The sequence below is a fragment of the Haliotis rufescens genome, unplaced genomic scaffold, assembly GCF_023055435.1.
Source record: "Haliotis rufescens isolate VD_foot unplaced genomic scaffold, xgHalRufe1.0.p SCAF_79, whole genome shotgun sequence".
Lineage (NCBI taxonomy): Eukaryota > Metazoa > Mollusca > Gastropoda > Lepetellida > Haliotidae > Haliotis > Haliotis rufescens.
In genome coordinates this window covers 976,899-1,003,313 of record NW_025964371.1, presented here as the reverse complement: position 1 = coordinate 1,003,313, position 26,415 = coordinate 976,899, and the positions used below count along the sequence as shown (strand labels likewise).

General features: G+C 41.0%; 1 protein-coding gene across 1 annotated transcript in view; it reads left to right on the top strand.

Annotated features, from left to right (window-relative positions):
• The window catches only part of LOC124121858 (von Willebrand factor A domain-containing protein 8-like), a 72,118-nt gene that overhangs the window by 23,484 nt on the left and 22,219 nt on the right, over positions 1-26,415 (top strand). The window contains exons 16-30 of the mRNA XM_048388774.1: positions 400-471; positions 3,050-3,165; positions 4,190-4,406; positions 4,987-5,135; positions 5,733-5,808; positions 8,108-8,243; positions 8,392-8,511; positions 9,145-9,350; positions 12,010-12,161; positions 19,510-19,624; positions 20,175-20,313; positions 22,425-22,642; positions 23,478-23,597; positions 24,301-24,371; positions 25,082-25,207. Of these exons, the coding sequence (XP_048244731.1) occupies positions 400-471; positions 3,050-3,165; positions 4,190-4,406; positions 4,987-5,135; positions 5,733-5,808; positions 8,108-8,243; positions 8,392-8,511; positions 9,145-9,350; positions 12,010-12,161; positions 19,510-19,624; positions 20,175-20,313; positions 22,425-22,642; positions 23,478-23,597; positions 24,301-24,371; positions 25,082-25,207 (2,033 nt within the window). The remainder of the gene's footprint in view (positions 1-399; positions 472-3,049; positions 3,166-4,189; positions 4,407-4,986; positions 5,136-5,732; positions 5,809-8,107; positions 8,244-8,391; positions 8,512-9,144; positions 9,351-12,009; positions 12,162-19,509; positions 19,625-20,174; positions 20,314-22,424; positions 22,643-23,477; positions 23,598-24,300; positions 24,372-25,081; positions 25,208-26,415) is intronic.

Sequence of the window (26,415 nt, the reverse complement as noted above, 5' to 3'; positions counted from 1 at the left end):
CCAAATCTATCATGTTTTAAATTAAGGTCCTCAAGTAATTTGATGCATTTCGCAAGGTAAGATCCATTTTATAACAATGACGATCTTTATTACTGATCGGACAATCTTGACCAGGCGCCACCATTTTCTTTGAAGCATATGCAGGTAAAATGATAGATGTGATCTGATTAGTAAGTAGGAGGGACATAGAAGAGACTGGTGGTTCTACGATCGAGCAACAGAATTCCAGCCTAGTTCGGCAAGGGTGGAAACTGGACTTTTATAGTCAGTTAACTCTCTTGCCTCGGGAAGAGGGGCGATCACCTATGTAACAAGGAGTAATTATTTCTGAAAGGTTGAGACGTTTGTCTACAATATTTTATGACCAGTATAATAACAATGGTGTTTCTTTGATTTCAGGTTCCTAATGCTGATAATTTGAGTAAATTGTTTGATTTCGTCCACAAGCTAAGAGATTCAACAGACCCCACTGTAAGTAAAGCATGGACCACTTTCTACAATATACAGCTGTGTCGTGCACACAATGATGGCACAACAACGTTTTTTGTCTAAAGCGAAAATATAACTGACATGTAATCCTGGAAATAGTAGGAAATTGTTAGAATAGACTTATTATCAAATGAGGCTTCTTGATCAAACTTGAAAGCACATGATACATGATACACGATACATGATACAGCCCTGTTGGAATCCCTGGTTAAATTAGGTTCCTAGCTACCTGTGCTTGTTTTGAAAGGCTACTGAATTGATTGGATTGTCAGACTTGATGAAGTGGTTGATTACATGGCATCGAACCCAGACACTAGGACTTATTTAATAATGCAGTTTATAATAAAATAACAAAAACAAGTACAGCGGTGTACATCAATTCAGGATTTGTTTTATGTATTTGCTATTTTGTTTGAATTTTTTTTATTTCAGAAAATATTATGTGTAACATTGCTATCAAATTAACAATCTGTCTGTTGAGGATTACTTAAGGAGTGTATTGAACTCACAAGATTTAGGATGACAATTTTGGGGTATGATGAAGTATATGACATACTTCATGGATTTTATGCCTTTTCTTCTTCTTTCAACATTGCCTCATTGTTGTGTCATTGTTTCGACATTGTCTCATTGTTTCATCATTGTCTCATTGTTTCATCATTGTTTCATTGTTTCATCATTGTCTCATTGTTTCATCATTGTCTCATTGTTTCATCATTGTCTCATTGTTTCACCATTGTCTCATTTTTTCATCATTGTTTCATCATTGTCTCATTGTTTCATCATTGTCTCATTGTTTCATCATTGTCTCATCATTGTCTCATTGTTTCATCATTGTCTCATCATTGTCTCATTGTTTCATCATTGTCTCATTGTTGTCTCAATGTTACTTAAAGTGGCTCATTGTTTCATCATTGTTTCTTTGTTTCATCATCGTTTCTTTGTTTCATCATTGTCTCATTGTTTCTTCATTGTGACATCATTGTTTCATCATTGTCTCATTGATGTCTCAATGTTTCTTAGACTGGCTCATTGTTTCATCATTCTTTCATCATTGTTTCATTGTTGTCTTAATGTTTCATCATAGTTTCATCATTGTCTCATTGTTTAATCATTGTTTCATCATTTTCTCAATGTTTCATCATTGTCTCATTGTTTCATCATTGTTTAATCATTGTTTCATCATTGTCTCATTGTTTCATCATTGTCTCATTGTTTCATCATTGTCTCATTGTTTCATCATTGTCTCATTGATGTCTCAATGTTTCTTAGACTGGCTCATTGTTTCATCATTGTTTCTTTGTTTCATCATTGTCTCATTGTTTCTTCATTCTTTCATCATTGTTTCATTGTTGTCTTAATGTTTCATCATAGTTTCATCATTGTCTCATTGTTTCATCATTGCCTCATTGTTTCATCATTGTCTCATTGTTGTCTCAATGTTACTTAAAATGGCTCATTGTTTCATCATTGTTTCTTTGTTTCATCATCGTTTCTTTGTTTCATCATTGTCTCATTGTTTCTTCATTGTGACATCATTGTTTCATCATTGTCTCATTGATGTCTCAATGTTTCTTAGACTGGCTCATTGTTTCATCATTGTTTCTTTGTTTCATCATTGTCTCATTGTTTCTTCATTCGTTCATCATTGTTTCATTGTTGTCTCATTGTTGTCCCCCGCCGCGCGAAAGCGCGAAGTGGGGGATATAGTATTCACGACCGTCCGTCCGTACGTCTGTACGTCCGTACGTCCGTACGTCCCACCAGTTTGTTGCCGCGATATCTCAAGAACTAAACACTGGATTGTCTTCATATTTGGAAATATGGTGTATATACAGACTCCGCAGACACCAGTCGGTTTTGGTGACCTTGACCCCATTTTCAAGGTCACAGCCGGCAAATCTGCTTTTGGAGTTGGAAAACGGTGTTGCCGCAATATCTCAAGAACTAATCGCAGGATTGTCTTCATATTTGGAACTATGGTGTATATACAGACACCGCAGACACCAGTCGGTTTTGGTGACCTTGACCCCATTTTCAAGGTCACAGCCGGCAAATCTGCTTTTGGAGTTGGAAAACGGTGTTGCCGCGGTATCTCAAGAACTAATCGCAGGATTGTCTTCATATTTGGTACTATGGTGTATATACAGGCGGGGGACATTTCGTCACTTTGTGACAAATACTTGTTTAATCATTGTTTCATCATTTTCTCAATGTTTCATCATTGTCTCATTGTTTCATTATTGTTTCATCATTGTCTCATCATTGTCTCATTGATTCATCATTGTTTCATCATTGTCTCATTGTTTCATCATTGTTTCATCATTGTCTCATTGTTTCATCATTGTTTCATCATTGTCCTAATGTTTCATCATTGTCTCATTGTCTCAGTATTTCATCATTGCCTCATTGTTTGATCATTGTCTCATTGTCTCAGTATTTCATCATTGTCCCATTGTTTCATCAATGTCTCATTGTCTCAGTATTTCATCATTGTTTCATTGTCAACCATTGTCTCATTGTTCTATTCCCTCAATCACCAGACAACTTCATGTTTCAGATACAATCTATAGCTGCCTCCATGTCCACCCGCCAACTGCTCCGTATTGCCCGGAGTCTAGCTCAGTACCCCAATGAGGACTTGTATGGCATTGTACAGAAGGCCTGTCTGTCTAGGTGAGGGTGTAGATGCCTTAGGATTGCGAGAAAAATATGTTCCCAGTGTCACCTTCAGGAGTACATAACATTAGCAATTTGTAACCACAGTGCTATCTGCGTGTGGAAGGCTTTAGGCACTGTCAAGAATTGGTATTCAACAACCAATGCTTGTCGTAATGCCCCCATTTCACTGCGACCACGAATATCCCGAATCGGTCAAAGTTCTCAAAAGGAAGTTCCGACGTGACCTTTAATGGGATGTCCTCAGATCTCTGTTTAGCGATAGCGAGAACTAAGATCTGTTTTTAATGAGATTGGTCATAAGAGGCAACAAACGGGATCTTGGTTGTTGCTTGTTATCATATCCCAATTGTGTGGATCGATGCTCATGATGTCAGTCACTGGATTGTCTGGTCCAGGCTTGATTATTTATAGACCGCTTTCATAAAGCTGGAATATTGCTGAGTGCGGCGTTAAACAACAAACATAGAAACAAAACCCCACATAAACACTAATACTTTTAATGTCTATCCAACAAGTAATGATGTTTCTGTCACAACACAAGATGTCTAGGAGATATGCTTATGCTGTTTGTTGTCTGACGCCACACTCAGCAATATTTTAGCTGTATGACGGTGGCTTGTGAATAATGACCAGACAAACCAGTGATTGATATTGTGAGCAGTGTCCCATATCGTCGGGCTATGATGACACACAATGAATTCAAAGAGCCTGGATACCCCGATTAATTGTCTCTTACGACAAGCATAGATCGCTCGGTATGTTTCTAGGTTTGTCAGCACCATACCCATGCTCTTGGGTTTCACCAAAGTGGTAAACGTCTGAGACCTGCATCACTTTGAGCTTTCCTCCCACATTAACCTGACACGCCGCGATATAACTGGAATACTGTTAAAAGCGGCGTAAAACCCAACTCACTCACTCACTCACTCACACACTTTTACAGGTTTCTGGGGACCAATTTCGTTTCATGACAAGCATAGGTTGCTGGGGTCAGTTCTAACCCACATGGTTTGTTTAGGTTCCTGCCTCGTCTCGCCCGCCAAGCCCTGGATCAGACTCTGGACTCAGCGGGGATACAGCCACTGAAGCCCGACCACTCCGTGGCATCCTTCGAGACGTCGGTGACGTGCGAGGTGCAGGGGGACACGCTGCGTATTGGCAGCACCACGGTGCCGGTGTATAACCCACAGAACAGGACCAAAGTCCCCGACATCCTCTTCTATGAAAATCAACAGGTAGGAAGGACCACTGTTTGAGATTTGACCACAATATTTATCATTAAGACCACAAGCATATCTGACAAGACAAGTGTGTTACAAGCTTGACCAGATTACAATTTAACGTTCAAATATGTTTTAGTCATACATGTTGAAGACATGCTAAATGAGTAATGTACATGTCAGTTTCTAGCAAGGATTCTTTGACATTACTACAATGAGCTAGATTTTGAATCGTTTGAGTATAAGTACCCCCCAATTTTTGTCTAAATACATGTAAAAACACTCTGTGAGATCCAAACATGAGAAAATCCACATGTTTCTAGGTTTGTCAGCACCATACCCGTGCTCTCTTGGGTTTCACTGAAGTGGTAAACGTCTGAGACCTGCATCACTTCGGGCTTTCCTCCCACATTAAGCTGACATGCCGTGATATAACTGGAATACTGTTAAAAGCGGCGTTAAACCCAATTCACTCACTCACTCACTCATGGCAACATACCTGAGGTCATTTTGGCCTTCAAATCAACATTAAACCCACCTGATTGTTTTGGACTATCTCCATGGCAACCATCTCCATGGTAACATGATGTTGCAGCACCTGTCTGTGATGGAGGACATGTTGAAGGACTTCACCCTGGGGGAGCACCTGCTGTTGGTGGGGAACCAGGGCGTCGGCAAGAACAAGATCGTGGACCGCTTCCTCCAGATGCTGAGTCGGCCGAGGGAGTACATCCAGCTACACAGGTACGGAAGGAGGCGACACATCAACACAGGACCCGTGAAGATTCCTGGGTAGACTAGGTCTTCAGCAACCCAAACTTGCCGTAAAAGGCGACTATGCGTGTCGTTAAAGGCGATCGGGTGGTCAGGGTCGCTGACTTGGTTGATGCATGTCATCGAATCCGGATTGCATGGATCAATGTTCATGATGTCAATCACTGGATTGTCTGGTCCAGACTCGATTATTTTACAGACCGCCGTCATATAGCTGGAATATTGCTGAGTGCTGCGTTAAACAACAAACAAACAAAAACATCAACACAGATTAGTAGCCGAGTGTGTTACTGTATCATAAAAAATATAAGAATCGGTTCTCAGGCATCTTTTGAAAATAAAGTGTAAACAGGCGGTGTTATTTTTTGTTGCTTGTTCAAACTAGGAAAAATATATCTGTCGTACATAAACATTTCAGGCTGTCAGCATAAACCACGAAATTTATCTTTCAACTCTGTTTTTTTTCACCAAAATAATATTCTAATAAGAGACCCTTATTCCTTATTTTGACAGCGCCCTGGGCGCTTATTACGTCGAATACGGTATGTTGATTATTATTTTTGACAGAGACACGACTGTTCAGACGCTCACGCTGCAGCCCACTGTTCAGGATGGCATCATTATATATGAAGACTCTCCACTGGTAAGTAGGCAGCCCTGGCATGGGTCTTCCAGATGTTTAGAGGGGGCGCGGGTGGCCCACTCGTCTAAGGCGCCGCGATTCACTGTGCAGAGTTGCGTCCCTTGGGCACGCCAGAAACCTATGATTTTAGGTTCGAATCCCGGTTCGACCCAATTATGTTTCTAAGTTTGTCAGCACCACACCCGTGCTCCTGGGTTTCACCGAAGTGGTAAACGTCTGAGACCTGCATCACTTCGGGCTTTCCTCTCACATTAAGCTGACTCGCCGTGATATGACTGGAATATTGTTAAAAGTGGCGTTAAACCCAACTCACTCACTCACTCATTCAGATGTTCAGACACTCTGTTTATGTAACAATGAGATAATAATTAAACACTCAGACAATGGTTAAGAAATAATAACATATTTTTATAATGATTGAACAATAAAGACCACGTCCATGGTCTCGTGGTAATGCATCCGCCCGGAGAGCGGAAGGTCCGGGGTTCATTCCCTGGCTACCTCATACCAAAAGATGTTAAAGATGTTACTTGTTGTTACCCTGCCTGGCGCTTGGCATAAAGGGGTTAAAACAAGGACTGGTCGGCTCTGAGTCAGTGTACTGTGTCTGAGTGGGGTATTCATGTTAAACAGTGGCATGGTATCTCAGTGGGCTAGCACTATAAATGAACATTAGACTTGACTAGTACAAGCAGCCACACAGACACACATGTACATGCACATCGCTATATAAGTGCAAAAATCTTGAACGCAACATAAAACCCCATTTCACCTGCACCTTTGAACAATAGTGAGTGAGTGAGTTTGGTTTGACGCCGTTTTTAGCAATATTCTAGCAATATCACGGCGGGGGACACCAGAAATGGGCTTCACACATTGTACCCATGTCAGGATTCGAACCCGGGTCTTCGGCGTGACGAGCAAACGCTTTAACCATTAGGCTACCCGACTTCCACCTTTGAACAATAAGTCAATGAGTAAACGAGACATGGATTCAGCATAAGGACAATGTTAAACAATAAGGCAATGATAAAATATTGAGACAATGGTTAAACAGTGAGTCTGATAAAACAATGAGACAATGGTAAAATATTGAGACAATGGTTAAACAGTGAGTCTGATAAAACAATGAGACAATGGTAAAATATTGAGACAATGGTTAAACAGTGAGTCTGATAAAACAATGAGACAATGTTAAAATATTGAGACAATGGTTAAACAGTGAGTCTGATAAAACAATGAGACAATGATAAAATATTGAGACAATGGTTAAACAGTGAGTCTGATAAAACAATGAGACAATGATAAAATATTGAGACAATGGTTAAACAGTGAGTCTGATAAAACAATGAGACAATGATAAAATATTGAGACAATGGTTAAACAGTGAGTCTGATAAAACAATGAGACAATGATAAAATATTGAGACAATGGTTAAACAGTGAGTCTGATAAAACAATGAGACAATGATAAAATATTGAGACAATGGTTAAACAGTGAGTCTGATAAAACAATGAGACAATGATAAAATAACCAGACAATGATTTAATGATTACCAAAAAATATTCATGTATTGTTATTCTTCCTTTAAAATGGTGGTTTTCACTTTCATCATATTTACGCAGGACTATTCTCTGAACTTTAAAAGTAATACCCAGAAAAAAACATCAAACATGTCACATGTTCTAAACTGTTGTATGTATGCTGTAATAGAATGACACTAATAGAGTCTAATATTACGTTACGGAGGCATGGGTGGCCCAGTCATCTAAGGCGCCACGATTCGCTGTGTTGAGTTGCGTCCCTTGGGCACGCCAGAAACCTATGATTGTGGGTTCGAATCCTGGTTCGCCCCGATTATGTTTCTAGGTTTGTCAGCATCATACCCGTGCTCGTGGGTTTCACTGAAGTGGTAAACGTCTGAGACCTGCATCACTTCGGGCTTTCCTCCCACATTAAGCTGACACGCCGCGAAATAACTGGAATGATGTTAAAAGCGGTGTTAAACCCAACTCACTCACTCACTCACTAATATTATGTTACAGAGCTCCACATAAGGTCCATTTGTGTAAAATATGCCAAATAAGGTCATGGTTTTCAGCATTGGGCACAAATCTTGAGAACATTTTATATCACGCGTTGTAGGTCAAGGCCGTGAAGCAAGGTCATGTGTTTGAGCATTGGGCGCAAATCTTGAGAACATTTTATATCACGTGTTGTAGGTCAAGGCCGTGAAGCAAGGTCATGTGTTTTAGCATTGGGCACAAATCTTGAGAACATTTTATATCACGTGTTGTAGGTCAAGGCCGTGAAGCAAGGTCATGTGTTGGTTGTGGATGAGGCAGACAAGGCTCCCACGCATGTGACGTGTGTGCTGAAGACACTGGTGGAGTCCGGGGAGATGCATTTGGCCGATGGCAGGAGGATTTTGTCGGGTGAGACATCAAATGATCAGACTTGTCACCGCAATCCTCTCTTTCAATATATTTGCGAACCAGAAGTCTGCACTTATCTTCCAATTTAACCCTTGACTCACTTCAACTCACTCACTGAAGTGACTCACTCTACCTGTTGTCTGCACAGCCAGGACAGGAATGGCCCCCTCCAGCAACGTGATCGTGGCTCACCCAGACTTCCGGATGATTGTCCTGGCAAACAGACCTGGCTTCCCCTTCCTGGGAAACGACTTCTTCGGTGCTATGGGTAAGTTTGTTTGTTTGTTTGTTTGTTTGTTGTTTAACGCTGCACTCAGCAATATTTCAGCTATATGACAGCTGTCTGTAAGTAATCGATTCTGGACCAGACAATCCAGTTATTGACATCATGAGCATCGATCCATGCAATTGGGATATGATTACATGCATAAACCAAGTCAGCGAGCCTGACCACCCGAAACATATTTTGACAAATTCTCGATTACAAATTTGAAACCTGAACAAAAAAAACATTCTGGAATGTCTAATAGATGGTCTAGAATGTAAGGATTCAGTCGTTAAACCCGTAACTATCGTTCAGAATACCCCGTGTTAAAGTTTTAGAGATTGCATGATTAGAAATCACATTCCGACTGTCATGTTCATATTCTGGTAAGCGACGCACTGATTGGTCGAATGAGAGGTCGTTCTGACGTGACCCCTAATGGCATGTCTTCAGATCTTTGTTTAGAGGTAGCGAAAACAAGGATCTGATTTTAATGAGATTTGGCTTTTTTTCGCATCACATAATTTCAAAAAAGATTTGGTGGCGATTGGGTCTAGCATATATAATACTGAAGAATGAACATCCTGGATTATTAAGGATAGATTAATTTCCCTGTTTCCTCTCTGTTTTGCGCAGGTGACATCTTTAGCTGTCACGCCATCGACAATCCAGACATCGAGTCGGAGATGGCGATGTTGAGACAGTACGGGCCGAGCGTGTCGGAGGGGACGCTGCGGAAGTTGGTGATGGCGTTCGGGGAACTACGTGACATGGCGGACCAAGGTCTTATATCGTATCCCTACTCCACCCGAGAAGTTGTCAACATGGTTCGGCATATACAGGTAACTTCTAGACTTACTTCAGCCTCCTGGGTGGTGGGGTAGCCGAGTGGTTCAAGCGTTTGCTCGTCATGCCGAATACCTGGGTTCGATTCCCCACATGCAGAACTCCAGATGCAGAGCTGCGTTTCTGCGTAAAATACGCATCAGAAATGCAGAAATACGCATTAAGTAAAATCCAAGCGTACCAAATACGCAATGAATATTACAGATAAGCTACAAAAATAAAACTTGTGGGTATCATCAAAATATTGTGAAGTAACCCTGCGTATTCGAATAGCAAATCAGCAACTTATTTTGAAATTATAAATGGGCATTCCGTCAACCTTGCCAAACTCCACGATGACAGTTACATCATGATCATTTGCCATCACACTTTCTTGTGGAAGTATTGTGGTATTTTTTAGTCTCGAACCCACACGACACCAGTTTGCAGGGACTAGATGAATAGTGTTTTTTAATATTTCACTTAAATACCCACATGTATAAAAACTAGTGGGTAACAGAAATTTGAATACCCAGATAGAATTACTGATACCCAATGATTTTAAAATGCATGGGTAAAATACCCACAACAGCAAAAGCTTATCTGGAGCTCTGCACATGGGTACAATGTGTGAAGCCCATTTCTTGTGTCCCCCATCGTGACATTGCTGGAATTAAACCAAACTCACTCACTTCAGCCTCCTGTTGCAGGTTGATTTACCTAAAACATTAAGAATGTGTGATACTTACTTGGAACCTGAGAGCAAGCAGCTGTCGCAAACCAAGGAACCATATTTTGTCCTGTGGGTACCCGGGTCCTACTCAGAACCCACCAGACCCGAGTACCCGAGTTATCCATCCCAGCCCTAGTTCAATCCCATTAATTCCACTTACTGGCTACATAATTTTATGAGTGAGTGAGTGAGTGAGTTGAGTTTAACGCCGCTTTTAACAGTATTCCAGTTATATTGCGGCGTGTCAGCTTAATGTGGGAGGAAAGCCTGAAGTGATGCAGGTCTCAGACGTTTACCGCTTCAGTGAAACCCACGAGCACGGGTATGGTGCTGACAAACCTAGACACATAATGGGGGCAAACCGGGATTCGAGCCCACAATCATAGGTTTCTGGCGTGCCCAAGGGACGCAACTCTGCACAGCAAATCGCGGCGCCTATACTGGGCCACCCATGCCCCCCATAATTTTATGATGCGTTTGTACTAATTCACAACTTGCAAATGTGGCACTTATGTAGCTTTGAGAATAGAGGTGAATAGTGTTGTGATTACAAAACACATGAATGGTGAGGTCAGATTATGGAAGCCATTTTTGTACAGTTATGAGAACATTGTGATATAAAGTCTGAATGCCACCTACAGTTTTGTTTGTTTGTTGTTTAACACCTCACTCGGCAATATTCCAGCTATATGACGGCGGTCTGTAAATAATAATAATTAAGTGGGTCGGACAATCCAGTGACTGACATCATGAGCATACAATTGGGATACCATGACATGCATCAGCCAAGTCAGCGAGCCTGACCACCCGATCCTGTTAGTCGCTCACGACAAGCATGGGCTGCTGAAAACACATATCTTCACGGGGGTCCAACTGAACACACTATTCAGTCTTAGACATTTGTTTGTTAAAGATTTGGGAATAGGTCTTCAGCAACCCATGTTTGTTGTAAGAGGCGACTAAAGGCTCGCTGACTTGGTTGATGCATGTCATCGTATCCCAATTGCGTGTATCGATGCTGATGATGTCTATAACTGTATTGTCTGGTCATATAGCTGGAATATTCCTGAAAGCATAGTATAACAAAAAACGAAGATCATGAGTTTGTTACCGACTACTCCAAATGACTTGTGTAAGCCTTATTTCACTGTACCTCAGAGTGTGTAGCTAATCCTGCTTGAACAGGACAAACATGTTTACTATGTTTACATCTTCTGTCAGTTTTAAACAGTTCCAGACCGCCTCCGTGGTCTAGTGGTAGAGGTCCGCCCGGAGTGAGGAAGGTCCTGGGTTCGATCCCCGGCCGCGTCATACCAAAAGACGTTAAAAGATGGTACTTGTTGTTACCCTGTCTGGTGCTCGGCATTAAGGGGCTAAAACAAGGACTGGCCGGCTCGGAGTCAGTATACTGTGTCCGAGTGAGGTATTCATGTTTAACTGCGGCATGGTATCTCAGTGAGCTAGCACTATAAATCGGCATCAGGCCAGACTAGTACAAGCAGCCACACACACACATACACGTGCATGTTGTAATCTTGGACGCGATGTTAAACCCAATTTCACTTCACCTTAAACAGTTCCAATTTTTGAGTCAATACTAATCCAATCACTGATGCCCCTAGACTGTAAGACCCGTGAAGATTCCGGGGTAGAATGGGTCTTCAGCAACCCATGCCTGCCGTAAAAGGCGACTATGCTTGTCGTAAAAGGCGACTTACGGGATCGGGTGGTCAGACTCGCTGACTTGGTTGATGCATGTCCCAATTGCGTGGATCTATGTTCATTATCTCAATCACTGGATTGTCTGGTCCAGACTCGATTATTTACAGACCACCATCATATAGCTGGAATATTGCTGAGTGCGGCGTAAAACAACGAAACAACGAACCAACCTACCTAGACTGTAAAACAACATTCACACACTCGCTCAATTCCTGTTTCAGAAATTCCCCAGCGAGGGCCTGACGACCGTGGTGAAGAACGTGTTTGACTTCGACTCGTACAACCAGGAGTTGCAGGAGACCATCGTGCAGACCATGGAGAAGCATGGCATCCCCCTCGGCGCCCGAGAAGCCAGAATCAGCCTCGCTAAAGAGTAAGATCTGGTTGTTACAAGATGTAGAACTAGTAGAGTGATGCCGAGCTGGGAGACCAGTATTCCTTGCTTGGTACTGTTACCGGTATATTTAAACTCAGGGTTTGTCTTAGATCTTGACCGTAACAATGTGATATGGTTGTGTTCAAGTCCATCTTCCCGAGACGAGGGAGTTAACTGGCTATAAAAGTCCAGTTTCCATCCTTGCCGAACTAGGCTGGTATTATGGAGTTACATTTTGGCTGGACTAATGAGTCTATTCATAGTCCAATCAAAAACGCGCACCGAAATCGAAATCCGGTTCGTAAAGTGTCATGCAGATTTCAGTTGACTGCAGGATTTGCAAAGCATGTGCACCGCTAACTCGTCAACAGATATTTTCTAAATCTTTTCATGTTTTTTACCAAAGTGCCTGCGTGATTTGATGCACTTCGCGATGTAAGACTTGTTTTATCACAATATAGATCTTGATTATCAATCAGATCGTCTTGACTGGGCGTCACCGTTTTGTTTGAAGCAAATGCAAGTAATACGAGAGGTTGAATCTAATTAGTCAATAGGAGAGGCATAGAAAGGACATAACTCGTAATAGCCACTGGTGGCGCTACGATCGGGCCCAGGAATTCCAGCCTAGTTCGGCACGGATGGAAACTGGACTTTTAAAGTCTGTTAACTCCTCTGCCTCGGAAGATGGTTGAAGTCTGTACTATTTGACAAACTTTTAGAAAATTAATGTGAGCGAAATTCGGAGAAATGTGTGATATGCTACTCAACTTTTGATACAGATGCTGAGATATTTACTTAGCAGTGTTCACAATAAAGCCAAGTAGCCCTTGTCAAAACTACTCAAAAGAAATTCAAGATTCTTTCATATTTCTATAGTTAATCTGACAACTAGGAGATGATATACGCTTGTTTGGTTCCAGATTCTATTTAGCGCGGTTAAGTCTACAGGTAACCTAGCTCTACATTGAAAACACAGTATGTTTATCTCCTTTCTGCCATATTAAATAAACAGCTAACTCTTTTGTGTTAGGAAATATTTTTAGTGTATTGGCATGGGTTGGGTCCATTTTTTGAGGGGGTTGTCAATCTGAATTACGGAAGTACGGAATCACCGACAAAAGCCTTTAAACTATATATGGCCTGTATATGATCAAGCACATCCCCATTTTGATGTCATGTCACTGATTGTCACACAAAAGATGATGATGTCACAGTGGTATATGAAGCTCTCTGTTCTCCCCAAAACTTAGAATACATTCTCTTTGCAGATTTCGTGTTTACTGCACGAAATGTATTGCCACACATCCTTTGAATGCTCTAGTAACTGCAACTTTGCATTTGGTAACCTGTAATTGCAGATATAATTATTTATATATGCCTACCAACAATGACTGAAGAAGTACTATTCTATGAGTATTACCTTCCTTCCGCGGTGATGTGGCCGTCAAATCGGCCATTTCAATACGAGGGGATTTATTGTGATTTGACAACCTCTGATTGACCAATCAGAATCGAGTCATTTCTAAATTCATGGTAGAATGGTAGAATTAACTACAGCAATATGATAGAGTGGTATATTAAATTTAGGGGGCTCTTGAATCAAATGCTGCCCTCAGGACCACAGGACCCCCTTTAATTTCGGACACTGCTGAGGTATTAATATTTACTTGTAATATTTATTTAGTAAGGTAGGAGAGGAATATCACAACATAAAGTTGAGTAGTATTGTAGTTATTTTGAATGATTTGTTTTTAACACAATCTTGTAACAACCAAATCTTTATTCTTGTTGATGTATCTGATTTCTGAGAATTTTCCCAGTTTAAGATTGTTATGTTTGTTTGTCATGTAGTACAGCCACTTCAGTTGTTTATTGACAAATGGGTTTTATGAATATTTTCAGAATATTTTAAGGATCAGCCCGCTACAGGACTAAACTGATCTTTTAGACTGTGTCTTTATTTAATATGAGTGTACATGGTGTAGGCCGTGGGTGTCCTGTCATGGCTTGCATTTTTATTTTAAGGTGATTTTAGACTGTGAATCAATTGGGAGTTAGGCGACATGCTTGAGAGGATGTTTTTTGTGATCCAGTATTGAAGGATGAGGAGTGATGAGAGGAGAGCTCCAGATAACTTTTTGAGCAATTGAGTTTTTACTCTAGGGTTTCTATTTAAATTGGGTTACCGTGTTCAACGTAATAAGCGCCCAGGGCGCTCTCAAAATTAGCAATAGGGGGCTCTTATTAGAATATAATTTTGGTGAGAGAAAAAAAAGAGTTGAAAGATTGTAAATTTTGTGGTTTATGCTGACAGCCTGAAATGATACAAAAGAAAAGTCTGTGCGTATTATACACGACAGATATATTTTCCAGAACTTAACTGCCCATCATTAAGGGTGAATATAACACACGAGTGCGTATTATACACGAATAAATAAGTGTACATTGATCAATCGGAAGGGGATTGTTCACTAGTTGAATATATTAGCAAATATCGCCGTGGGCGCTTATTAGGGGGGGGGCGCTTATTACGTCGAATACGGTAATACATGTTTTATTGGGTAACCAATATTTTTTCACTCATCTATTCATCACTCTATTGAGTTTTCCCCCAAATTAGTGAACATTTTAAGATGTAAAAAAAATGAAATGATGTTTTAGATGAATATAACTGTTCTAAATATATAGGCTTGACTCGGAAAGTAAATTAGCTCGTAATTGTGTTTCAGAAATTAGTTCATTTGTACGCATGATGAAAAAGCTACGAGAGCTGTTTTTATACATTTGAGTTTTTCATTTAATGCATGCGTTTCTGCACGCAAGTTTGAAAGTAATTGGGTTTTGAATATTTTGGGGGGGTATGTTACACAAAAACGCTGCTTATCTGTAGCTCTGCGAGAGACTATTTTTTATAGTTAGCCCAGACATAATTTATGGAATGAGGAAAAAAACTCATCAAGGATTTTACCTGCCATAGTCATATATTTCAATGTCAATAATTAAACTTTTTCGGAACCTGTACTTTTACAGTTTGACATTTCCCAGAGTTTTTTTTGGGCCAATGTCACACCTCATATTTGATAATGATATTCACTGTTGATGAAAGTTTATTGAAGTTTCAAAATATCACTTGGTTGGAGTAAATAACTCAGGTCATGTGAACGGGAAGTGTATATGTGGAAGAATGTTTACATACAAGTGTGAATAAATTTTTCATCCTATAAAGTGTTTATGATAGTTTGGACATATCTATGAAATATGCTGTTGGAGCATTCTGTACTGCTGATCACTGTCAGTACATTCAACCTGTGATACGGGTGTGATGCTACACTAGTGCAGCCAGGCTACTGATTTGTTTTGGCATCACAGTGGGATAAGCATCATTTCTGTCCTGGTCGTGTCCTGGTCGTGTCCTGGTCAATGTTCACTCTTTCGACATTGTCCTAATTCTTCATGATGCGCTGGAGACCTGATGACCCGGTGACCTGATGACCCGGTGACCTGATGACCCGGTGACCTGATGACCCGATGACCTGATGACCCGATGACCCGATTATGTTGAAGCTACAGAAAACTGAATGACAACGGGAATCTACTCAGACATTTAGCAAGGGAGAAACCATTTGATTTTGGCTGGGACAATTTTGCAAATTATGCAGTTCTTTATTTTTAATTAAAAAAACATAATTGAGCACCTATTTGTCATGGTAAAATAATTGGGCTCCTAAAAATAGTGATCTCAAACCAAAATCCTGCCTCTCTCCCCTTGAAAATCAAATGGTTTCTGCCTAACTCACAGGATCAGACAAACATCAAAGCAAAGATTAAAACCAACAAGTTCAGAAGGATGTGAAAGCAGACACAAACCACAGTGGTACCGTATTCGACGCAATAAGCACCCACAGCGATATTTCCTAACATATTGGCTAGTGAACAATCCCACCCCTTCCGATTGATCAATGTACACAAGACTTATTTATTTGTGTATAAGACGTACTCCTGTGTTATATGCACCCTTCATTATGGGCAATTAAATTCTGGAAAAATATATCTGTCGTGTATAATACACACAGACTTTTCTTTTGTATCTTTTCAGACTGTCAGCATAAACTAAGAAATTTACGATCTTTCAACTCTTTCACCAAAATAATATTCCAATAAGAGCCCCCTATTTCTAATTTTGAGAGCTCCCTGGGTGCTTATTATGTCGAATACGGTATATGTAAATGTGTCCATGTGCATAAGGACTGAGAGAAAGATACTGTCACTGGACGTGCCACTAGTCTACAAGATATACTTGACTGACATTTTGTGAACCGATTCTCCTTTGCTGATCCCGCGGCTTTTCCAGAACTATGACAAGTGTGCATGGTAGGGGGCACTGCTCTCCTTGGCAACGCTGGGACCCGCGAAGATTCCGGGGTAGAATAGGTCTTCAGCAATCCATGCTTGCCATAAAAGGCGACTATGCTTGTCGTAAGAGGTGACTAACGGGATCCGGTGGTCAGGCTTGCTGACTTGGTTGATGCATGTCATCGATCCCAATTGCGTGGATCGATGCTCATGATGTCGATCACTCGATTGTCTGGTCCAGACTCGATTATTTTACAGACCGCCGTCATATAGCTGGAATATTGCTGTGTGCGGTGTTAAACAACAAACAAACAAAACTGTAGGTGGCACTCAGACTTTGTATCACAATGTTCTCCTAACTGTACAGAAATGGCTTCTATAATCTGACCTCACTATTCATGTGTTTTCTAATTCACAACACTATTCACCTCTATTCTCAAAGCTACTCAAGTGCAACATTTGTAAGTTGTGAATTAGTACAATCACATCATAAACTTATGGGGGGCACGCGTGGCCCAGTCTTCTAAGGCACCGCGATTCGCTGTGCAGAGTCGGTCCCTTGGGCACGCCAGAAACCTATGATTGTGGGTTCGAATCCCGGTTTGCCCCAATTATGTTTCTAGGTTTGTCAGCACCATACCCATGCTCTTGGGTTTCACCGAAGTGGTAAACGTCTGAGACCTGCATCACTTCAGGCCTTCCTCCCACATTAAGCTGACACACCATGATATAACTGTAATACTGTTAAAAGTGGCGTTAAACCAAACTTACTCACTCACTCACTCATAAAATTATGTAGCCAGTAAGTGAATTAATGGGATTGAACTAGGGCTGAGACGAGTAACTCGGGTACCCGGGTCGGATGGGTTCTGAGTAGGACCCGTGGTTATTCACGTGATACATTGTTTAACTGCAAAAATTATCTAGAACTCTATGGCTACACAATAAGTGACAAATGTTCACCTTTCTTTCCGACTATGCACCCATTCCTTCTGACTTTATATGTTTGCATAAAGATAAAACTTCAGTCAACTTCAGTGCATGTGTAAGAGTGAATATTATCCTACCCTATTTTTTATCCCGAGGATGAAATTCTCTAGTGTCAGGATGATTCTCCATAGTGAATTTGAACCCATACCAGTTTGTTTAATCCTATCCTATACTATACTCTAGAGTAAAACTTCCCCCAGGATGATATTTAGGTAGGAAATAATCCTTGCTTACATATGCATGACCAGAACATTTTATACGTGTATCTAAATACATTTTGACAGTACGGTCAAATGTTTCCCAATCGGATATTTTGTACCTATCTCTTGAGACCAACAGCAGGTACCCGGGTAGGGTCGGGTAATGGGGTGGGTGGGTACCCGGGCAGTAAATTTGGACTCGTCCCAGCCTCAGATTGAACTGTGCATGACATACATGGTATTCCAGATGGTAAAGTTGGCAACATGCACTTCAGAGTTGTGTCCCTTAGGCATGCCAGAATCCTATATATTGTGCATTTCCCCCAATTGTAAAATGAATGTGTGCAGCAATCTGATTGGTTGAAAATGAAAAATGGGATCCAAGGAATCTTCGGACTTTTCACTGTGTATGAATACCTTTATTGATACATACTATTCGTGTTTGTGAAGTGGATACCACTCTAATATCAATAGGTTTCATCAATAGTTATCAGAACAACATTGAGTCAGTCACTTTTGTCAAACAGGTACTTTTGTATTATACATTGTCAATAAACAAGTGTTAACAAAGTTGTGTTTTTCAATGCTCGGATGTTGATGCATGTCATTGTATCCCAATTACATGGATCGATGCTTGTGTCAATCACTGGACTGTCTGGTCCAGATTCATTTATTTCCAGACCGCCGCCATATAGCTGGAATATTGCTGAGGGAGGCGTTAAACAACAAACAAACAAACAAACAAACAAACTATAATGCTCGGACATTTTAACGCAATGAGTTCCAAATGAAACTACATGTATATCTCGTAATTTAACCTGATCGCGATTTTTAGTTTGTCAGCACCATACAGCATGTCCTCATGGGTTTCACCAAAGTGGTAAATGTCTAAATGTACTTCACTTCGGGCTTTCCTCGGACACCAAGCTGACAGGCTGAAACGTAACTAAAATTCTGTTTAAGGCCTTACTTTGTTAAGATGTTCATGACTGAATTTTCCTCAAGTGAGTCATGAAAAACTTACTTTTCTTGTCATTTTCATATTGTTGTGATAGGGTCAGTCTTGAAAACACATCTTCCCGAGGCAAGGGAGTTATCTGACTATAAAAGTCCAGTTTCCAGCCTTGCCGAACTAGGCTGGAATTTATGGGCTCGACCGTAGCGTCACCAGTGACTATTATGAGTTATGTCCCTTCTATGTCCCTACTAGTGACCAATCGGATTCCATCTCTCATATCACTTGCATTTGTTTCAAACAAATTAGCTAAGCTCAATCAAGGCGATCTGATCAATAATCAAAATCTATATTTCAATAAAACGGGTCTTACCTCGCGATGTGCATCAAATCATGTGAGCACCTTGATTAAAAACATGGAAAGATTTGCAAACTATCTGTCGACGTCCAGGGGGCAGTACACATGCTTTGCAAATTCTACAACCGACCGAAATCTGCACGTTGAAATCCATGTTGTTTATGATCCAGATATCTTCGTTACGCGATTTTGATTGGACTATGCATAAACTCGTTCGTCCAGCCAAAATGTAACTCTGGAATTCTAGCCTAGTTCCGCAAGGGTGGAAACTGGACTTTATAGTCAGTTTACTCCCTAAAATGTTTGCTCGTCACGCTGAAGACACGGGTTCAATTCCCAATGTCTGAAGCCCATTTCTGGTGTCTGCCGCTGTGACATTGCTGGAGTATAAAGCGGCGTAATACCATACTCACTCACGCACTCACTGTCCCCTCTCAGAAGTAATGACCATTCCCCAGTCTGTGATGTTGTGTGGTCTTCTTGCAGGTTTCCGCTGCCGAACTTCGAGGTGATCGGTCAGTGGAAGACGTCGAGTCAGGGGATGAGACAGAAGACGTCACTCATGAGTCTGCCAGTTGACACCTCACAGATCGGAGTCAAGGTAAACCGAGAGTGAGAAAATACTGCACACTTCACATATAGTTTGTCACTGAAATCAAAACTTTAAGAACATGATTGAGAAAACAATATCCTACTTAAAAACGAATGTATCATTTTTTTAAATTATTAATATTTTGTATCAATATACTATCCATATCTAAAGCAAGGAGAGTGGTTGAGTGGTTTCATTATTGCATAGACAGTCTCCCTGTTGGCCCCAGGGAACCTCGTTGTTGTTAGAGCCCCCAACAATGGCGATCGTAAGTCTATGTTAAGATCAGGGAGTTCCGATCGTCTTAGCGCTGTGATCATAGTAAATCTATGTTAAGATAAGGGTGTTACAATCGTCTTAGCACTACGATCAGCGTAAGTTTATGTTAAGATAAGGCAGTTATGATAATCTTAGTGCTATGATCATCCTAAGTCTGTGTTAAGATAAGGGAGTTCCGATCGTCTTAGCGCTACGATCATCGCAGGTCTATGTTAAGAAAAGGCAGTTACGATTGTTCCTAGATGAGGAACCTCTCTGAGAACCTATGTTTATCTGTCAGGGTCCTGTTGGAATGTATCTGGAGACCAAGCCTCTCGACAGAACGGAAGCCCGATCGTCCATGTTCACTGAACAGGAAGCGTACTGGCAGTTGCCTATGGAAGAGATGAACATTATTTGTGATGTTGCCGTCAGCAAAGGTACGTAAATACGACACAAATTTGACAGTATCTTTTCTATAGAGTTGCTGCAGTTATTTATAGTTTAATCTGAGTGCCAAAAAACTTCATCATCATCAAATGATATTTCAAGTTGGTGGGTCACTGGTGGCCAAGTCACCTGAGGCATTGTATCCCAAAAGAGTGAGTGAGTGAGTGAGTGAGTGAGTGAATTGGGTTTAGCGCCGCTGGAACAGTATTCCAGTTACAATGTATATGTCATCTTAATCTAGGAGGAAAGCCTGAAGTGATGCAGGTCTCAGACGTTAACCACTTCGGTGAAACCCACGAGCACGGGTATGGTGCTGACAAACCTAGAAACATAATCGGGGTGACCTGGGATTCGAACCCACGATCAGAGGTTTCTGGCATGCCCAAGGGACGCAACTCTGCACAGCAAATCGCGGCGCCTTAGACGACTGGGCCACTCGTGCCCCCATATCCCAAAAGATCTTATGTTGCAACAACCCAGACTTGCCCTGATTGGGATTCTTGATTTGTCGACACCATATCGATGTAAATAAGACCTGTATCCCTCTCCTCCCATAGCCAATCTCATTAAAATCAGATCTTAGTTTTCGCTACCGCTACACGAAGATCTGAGGACATCCCATTACGGGTCAAGTCAGAACGACCTTTGGCAAATTTTGACCGACCAATGAAATGACTGACAAGATGTCAACATTAGCCAGTCAGAAGGCAGCTTTCTCGAGCTTTACGACACTAGTTTCAAACTGGCGAATCCCCTTTGAAACATATTTTGACGTATTCTCGATTAAAAATTAAAACTGATAGGAACATTCTTGAATGGCTTATAGATGGCCTAGATTTTATGCATATAATCATAAAACCCGTAACTTTCGTTCGGAATACCCTGTGTTAAATATTTCGTGGTTGCATGATTAGAAAACACATTCCGACTGTCACTTTCATGATCTGGTAAGCGACCCTCTGATTGGTTGGATGAAAGGTCATTCTGGTGTGACCCTTATTGGGATGTCCTCAGATCTTTGTTTAGCAGTAGCGAGATCTGGTTTTAATGAGATTGCTCCCATAGCAGGCTGACATGCCTTGATTTACACAGTAAACTACGTTTATAAGGAACATGCTTATAATGAACTGATGGATAAAACAAACTCCTTTTTTTGTCTCTGACTTTGCTGTATATATGTTCTTTGCTTATAACGAACTACGGTTTTAACAAACTAAAATTAGTGATGCCTTTTAGTTTGTTATAGTTTGTTTACTGTAAGTGGTATTAACCAAACGTGTCACTCACATATACTACTCAACTTTTGAGAGGGACACGGTGCTATTTTATGTTGTTACGTAGCTTGAGGACAGCGACTGGTGGACTTGAACTGCGTGTTAATTTTACTGATCTTAAATGAGGGGGGGCACGGGTGGCCCAGTCGTCTAAGGCGCCGCGATTTGCTGTGCAGAGTTGCGACCCTTGGCCACGCCAGAAATCTATGATTGTGGGTTTGAATCCTGGTTCGGCCAGATTATGTTTCTAGGTTTGTCAGCATCATACCCGTGCTCGTGGGTTTCACCGAAGTGGTAAACGTCTGAGACCTGCATCACTTCGGGCTTTCCTCCCACATTAAGCTGACACGCCGTGATATAACTGGAATACTGTTAAAAGTGGCGTTAAACCCAACTCACTCACTCACTCTTAAATGAGGCTGAGCTTGCTTCATGGCAATATGGGATGCAGGCAAGCAACCAGTCACACATATGCAGGTCCCTCGTGGACACTCAGAATAACCCTTTCAAATTTTGGGTACTATATTATTGCTTTCGACCTGTGAAGATCCGGGGTAGAATAGGTCTTCAGCAACCCATGCTTCCCGTTAGAGGTAACTATGCTTGTTGAAAGAAGCGACTAACGGGATTGGATGGTCAGGCTCGCTGACTTGGTTGTTGCATGTCATTTATCCTAATTGCGTGGATCGATGCTCATGATATCAATCACTGGATTGTCTGGTCCAGACACGATTATTAACAGACCGCCGTCTTATAGCTGGAGTGTGGCACTAAACAAACAAACAAACAAATATCATTGCTTTCATTTCATTTCATTTTCATCTCAGCGTCACACCGGAGTCCTAGCCAGAACAAGACCGACATGATCTACGTGGCCACAGCCAACCCTATCGGTCTGTACGCCATGAACACCAAGACCAAGACCTGCAACTTTGTGGATCTGTACGATGTCTTCCCCTCCACGTCCGGCTCCTACAAGCCCCGCGTGAAGATACAGGCACTCTCAGCTCCCTTAGACGACTCCGTCATCCTGCATGAAGAAGTGGTGCGTGTTTCATGTTAACAACTCTTCGAATTCTTTATTCAGTACAGTACAGGCCACAGGCCCTTTGTACAAAATGTATGGCATATTTATGGCAACAGTCACAATGATAAAATACGTGTTCTCTCTTCTTTACTGTGATACAGATATTAAGCGATATTAATAATCATCTTTGTGTTGGTTGTAGATAAAATAATATTAAACTTATGGACATTTGGGTGTAGATAATATTTTGAAGGAATATAGAGATGGCATAGGTGAGTGTATGCTCATTGCTGCCAAAGTGGTGGAATGTCTGATATTCCTGTATGGGTTATAGGCTAGACAATGTCCCCAGCAACCTATGCTGGTCATAAGAATGACAGGTGGTCGGGCACTGTGGCTTGGATGATTGGTGTCGTCCTAGATGTGGATCGTTGCTCACAATATCAATCACTGGATTGTCTAGTCCAGATTCAATTAGGTGTTGTCTTACCCGGATGATGTGGATCGTTGCTCACAATATCAATCACTGGGATGTCTGGTCCAGACTCCATTAGGTGTCGTCTTACACGGATGATGTGGATCTTTGCTCACAATATCAATCACTGGATTGTCTGGTCCAGACTAGATTATTTACAGACAGCCATCATATAGCTGGAATATTGCTGAGTGCGGCGTTAAACAACAAACAAATGTCTGAAAACTATAGGTGGACAAGTCTTGAACCCATTCCAATCTAGATTTAGTTGAAGCATTGCTCATAATACCGATTCATGGACGATTCTCCACACATGTACAATTTATGAAGCCCTTTTCTGGTGTCCCGGCTGTAAAATACTGGACTGTTGTGTTTCAGACTAATGTGGTTCTGTTGGTGAACATTGAGAATGGCGAGGTGACGAGGTTGATGAGTGATGTGCTTCCTGAAACACCCCCGGAGAAAAGACGTTTCCCGACATCAACACCGAAAGTTGTGGTATGTATTCAACATGGAGCAATTATGCACTTACCGATTTGTCCATGTTAATCTTCTCCTGACTAACTGGAATAAATTAAACTTGATTCCTTCAAATATCCTACCTCTGTTATATCACACTCGTAAATTGCTGTTTAGGCTGAGAATTACACACATATGTAAGACAAATTTTAACAGACATCCTCTTTACTGCCGTCATATCTAATAGTTGTGAGGAAAACCCTATCCTTCGCAGGAAATGCAACTGCATGTGACTAACTGTAATAACGTGAACTATACTTCTCTGGTCGCTCTTGTGAACTTTGGTAGTTTTGCACATCATTAAAACTGAAATTTTATGATCACCTAGTGAAGGTGAGCTTCTGGTTCTCCAGATTTTCTTTTTTACAATTGTTTACAAGCAGAAGTATAAACTAAAATTTAAATTGCGATTTATTTCCTTAAAGAATATATTAAATAATAAGTTTTGACAACATTTATTTTCCTTTTATTTGCGTTTTCAAAATTCAGGTAAGACTTGTCGGTAAACATGATGGAAGTTCTGAATGTGAAGTATGCTCTTTTTAGAGACACATTGATCCTAGATAGATGTGTTGATTTACCAAGATAGACATTAGAACATGCATTAGAAGATGCCTTTCTAGTGTTTCCTTCATTATTGCCTATTTTACTAAGTTTTTAACTCGCTAACTCTTTCCTCCAGAATCCATTTCGCCTGTGTCCATCGTTTGCCCCCGATGGCTACAACACTGCTGTGTTCTACAAACAGAATGGGTAAGACTCTCTATGTTTGTTTGTTTGTTTGTTTGTTTGTTGTTAAACGCCCCACTCAGCAATATTCCAGCTATCTGATGGCGGTCTGTAAATAATCAAGTCTGGACCAGATGATCCAGTGATTGACATAATGAGCATCGACCAATGCAATTGGGATGCGATGACATGCATCAACCAAGTCAGTAAGCCTGACCACCCGATCCCGTTAGTCGCCTCTTACGACAAGCATTGTCGCCTTTTACGGGAAGCATGGGTTGCTGACGACCTATTCTACCCTGGATCTTCACGGGTCACTTGTTCTGTCATGAGGACAGTGGAGGATGATATAATTATTTACGTATTGTCGCCCAATGAAGGGTTCCAGGGAAGGATACAGTTAGTGTGGATTATTTGCCAACAACTGGCATATGGGTCGTCTGACACTAACTCAATTAGCAAAATTCTGCATCGATTATTGTTTATTTGTTTTTCTTGTCAGTGCTCATATAGGATTAGTATTTTAGGCAGAGTATAAATTTTAATTATTAGTTATTGATTTTTTTTTTCCTAAAAAATATGAAGTAAGAAATAGATATGAAATATATAGATATCTTTTTTAATTCACTGAATGCAAACAAACATGGAAGTCTTGCTGAAAGTGTATTTCACAAAGCAAGTAGCATTGACAAATTGATGCTTATCACTGGATTGTCTTTTATCTTATATTTCAGTGGCATTGTGGACTTCATTAGTGTATTAGAAGGGCTGTCCCACTCTGTTTCACTGCCAGTCAACATCCACTCCATACACCAGATAGACTCGAACCGATGGCTGGTCACTGAGTCCAGTGTATATGGGTAGGTATCACAGATGGCTTGTCACAGAGTCCAGTGTATATGTGTAGGTATTACAGATGGCTTGTCACAGAGTCTAGTGTATATGAGTAGGTATAACAGATGGCTATCACAGAGTCTAGTGTATATGAGTAGGTATTACAGATCGCTGTCACAGAGTCCAGTGTATATGTGTAGGTATAACAGATAGCTGTCACAGAGTCCAGTGTATATGTGTAGGTATTACAGATGGCTATCACAGAGTCCAGTGTATATGAGTAGGTATTACAGATGGCTGTCACAGAGTCCAGTGTATATGGGTAGGTATTACAGATAGCTGTCACAGAGTTCTGTGTATATGGGTAGGTATTACAGATGGCTTGTCACAGAGTCTAGTGTATATGAGTAGGTATAACAGGTAGCTGTCACAGAGTTCTGTGTATATGGGTAGGTATAACAGATAGCTGTCACAGAGTCCAGTGTATATGTGTAGGTATTACAGATGGCTATCACAGAGTCCAGTGTATATGAGTAGGTATTACAGATCGCTGTCACAGAGTCCAGTGTATATGTGTAGGTATTACAGATAGCTGTCACAGAGTTCTGTGTATATGTGTAGGTATAACATATAGCTGTCACAGAGTTCTGTGTATATGTGTAGGTATTACAGATAGCTGTCACAGAGTCCAGTGTATATGAGTAGGTATAACAGATAGCTGTCACAGAGTCCAGTGTATATGAGTAGGTATAACAGATAGCTGTCACAGAGTTCTGTGTATATGGGTAGGTATAACAGATAGCTGTCACAGAGTTCTGTGTATATGGGTAGGTATTACAGATGGCTTGTCACAGAGTCTAGTGTATATGTGTAGGTATTACAGATAGCTGTCACAGAGTTCTGTGTATATGTGTAGGTATAACATATAGCTGTCACAGAGTTCTGTGTATATGTGTAGGTATTACAGATAGCTGTCACAGAGTCCAGTGTATATGAGTAGGTATAACAGATAGCTGTCACAGAGTCCAGTGTATATGAGTAGGTATAACAGATAGCTGTCACAGAGTTCTGTGTATATGGGTAGGTATAACAGATAGCTGTCACAGAGTTCTGTGTATATGGGTAGGTATTACAGATGGCTTGTCACAGAGTCTAGTTTATATGTGTAGGTATTACAGATAGCTGTCACAGAGTCCAGTGTATATGAGTAGGTATAACAGATAGCTGTCACAGA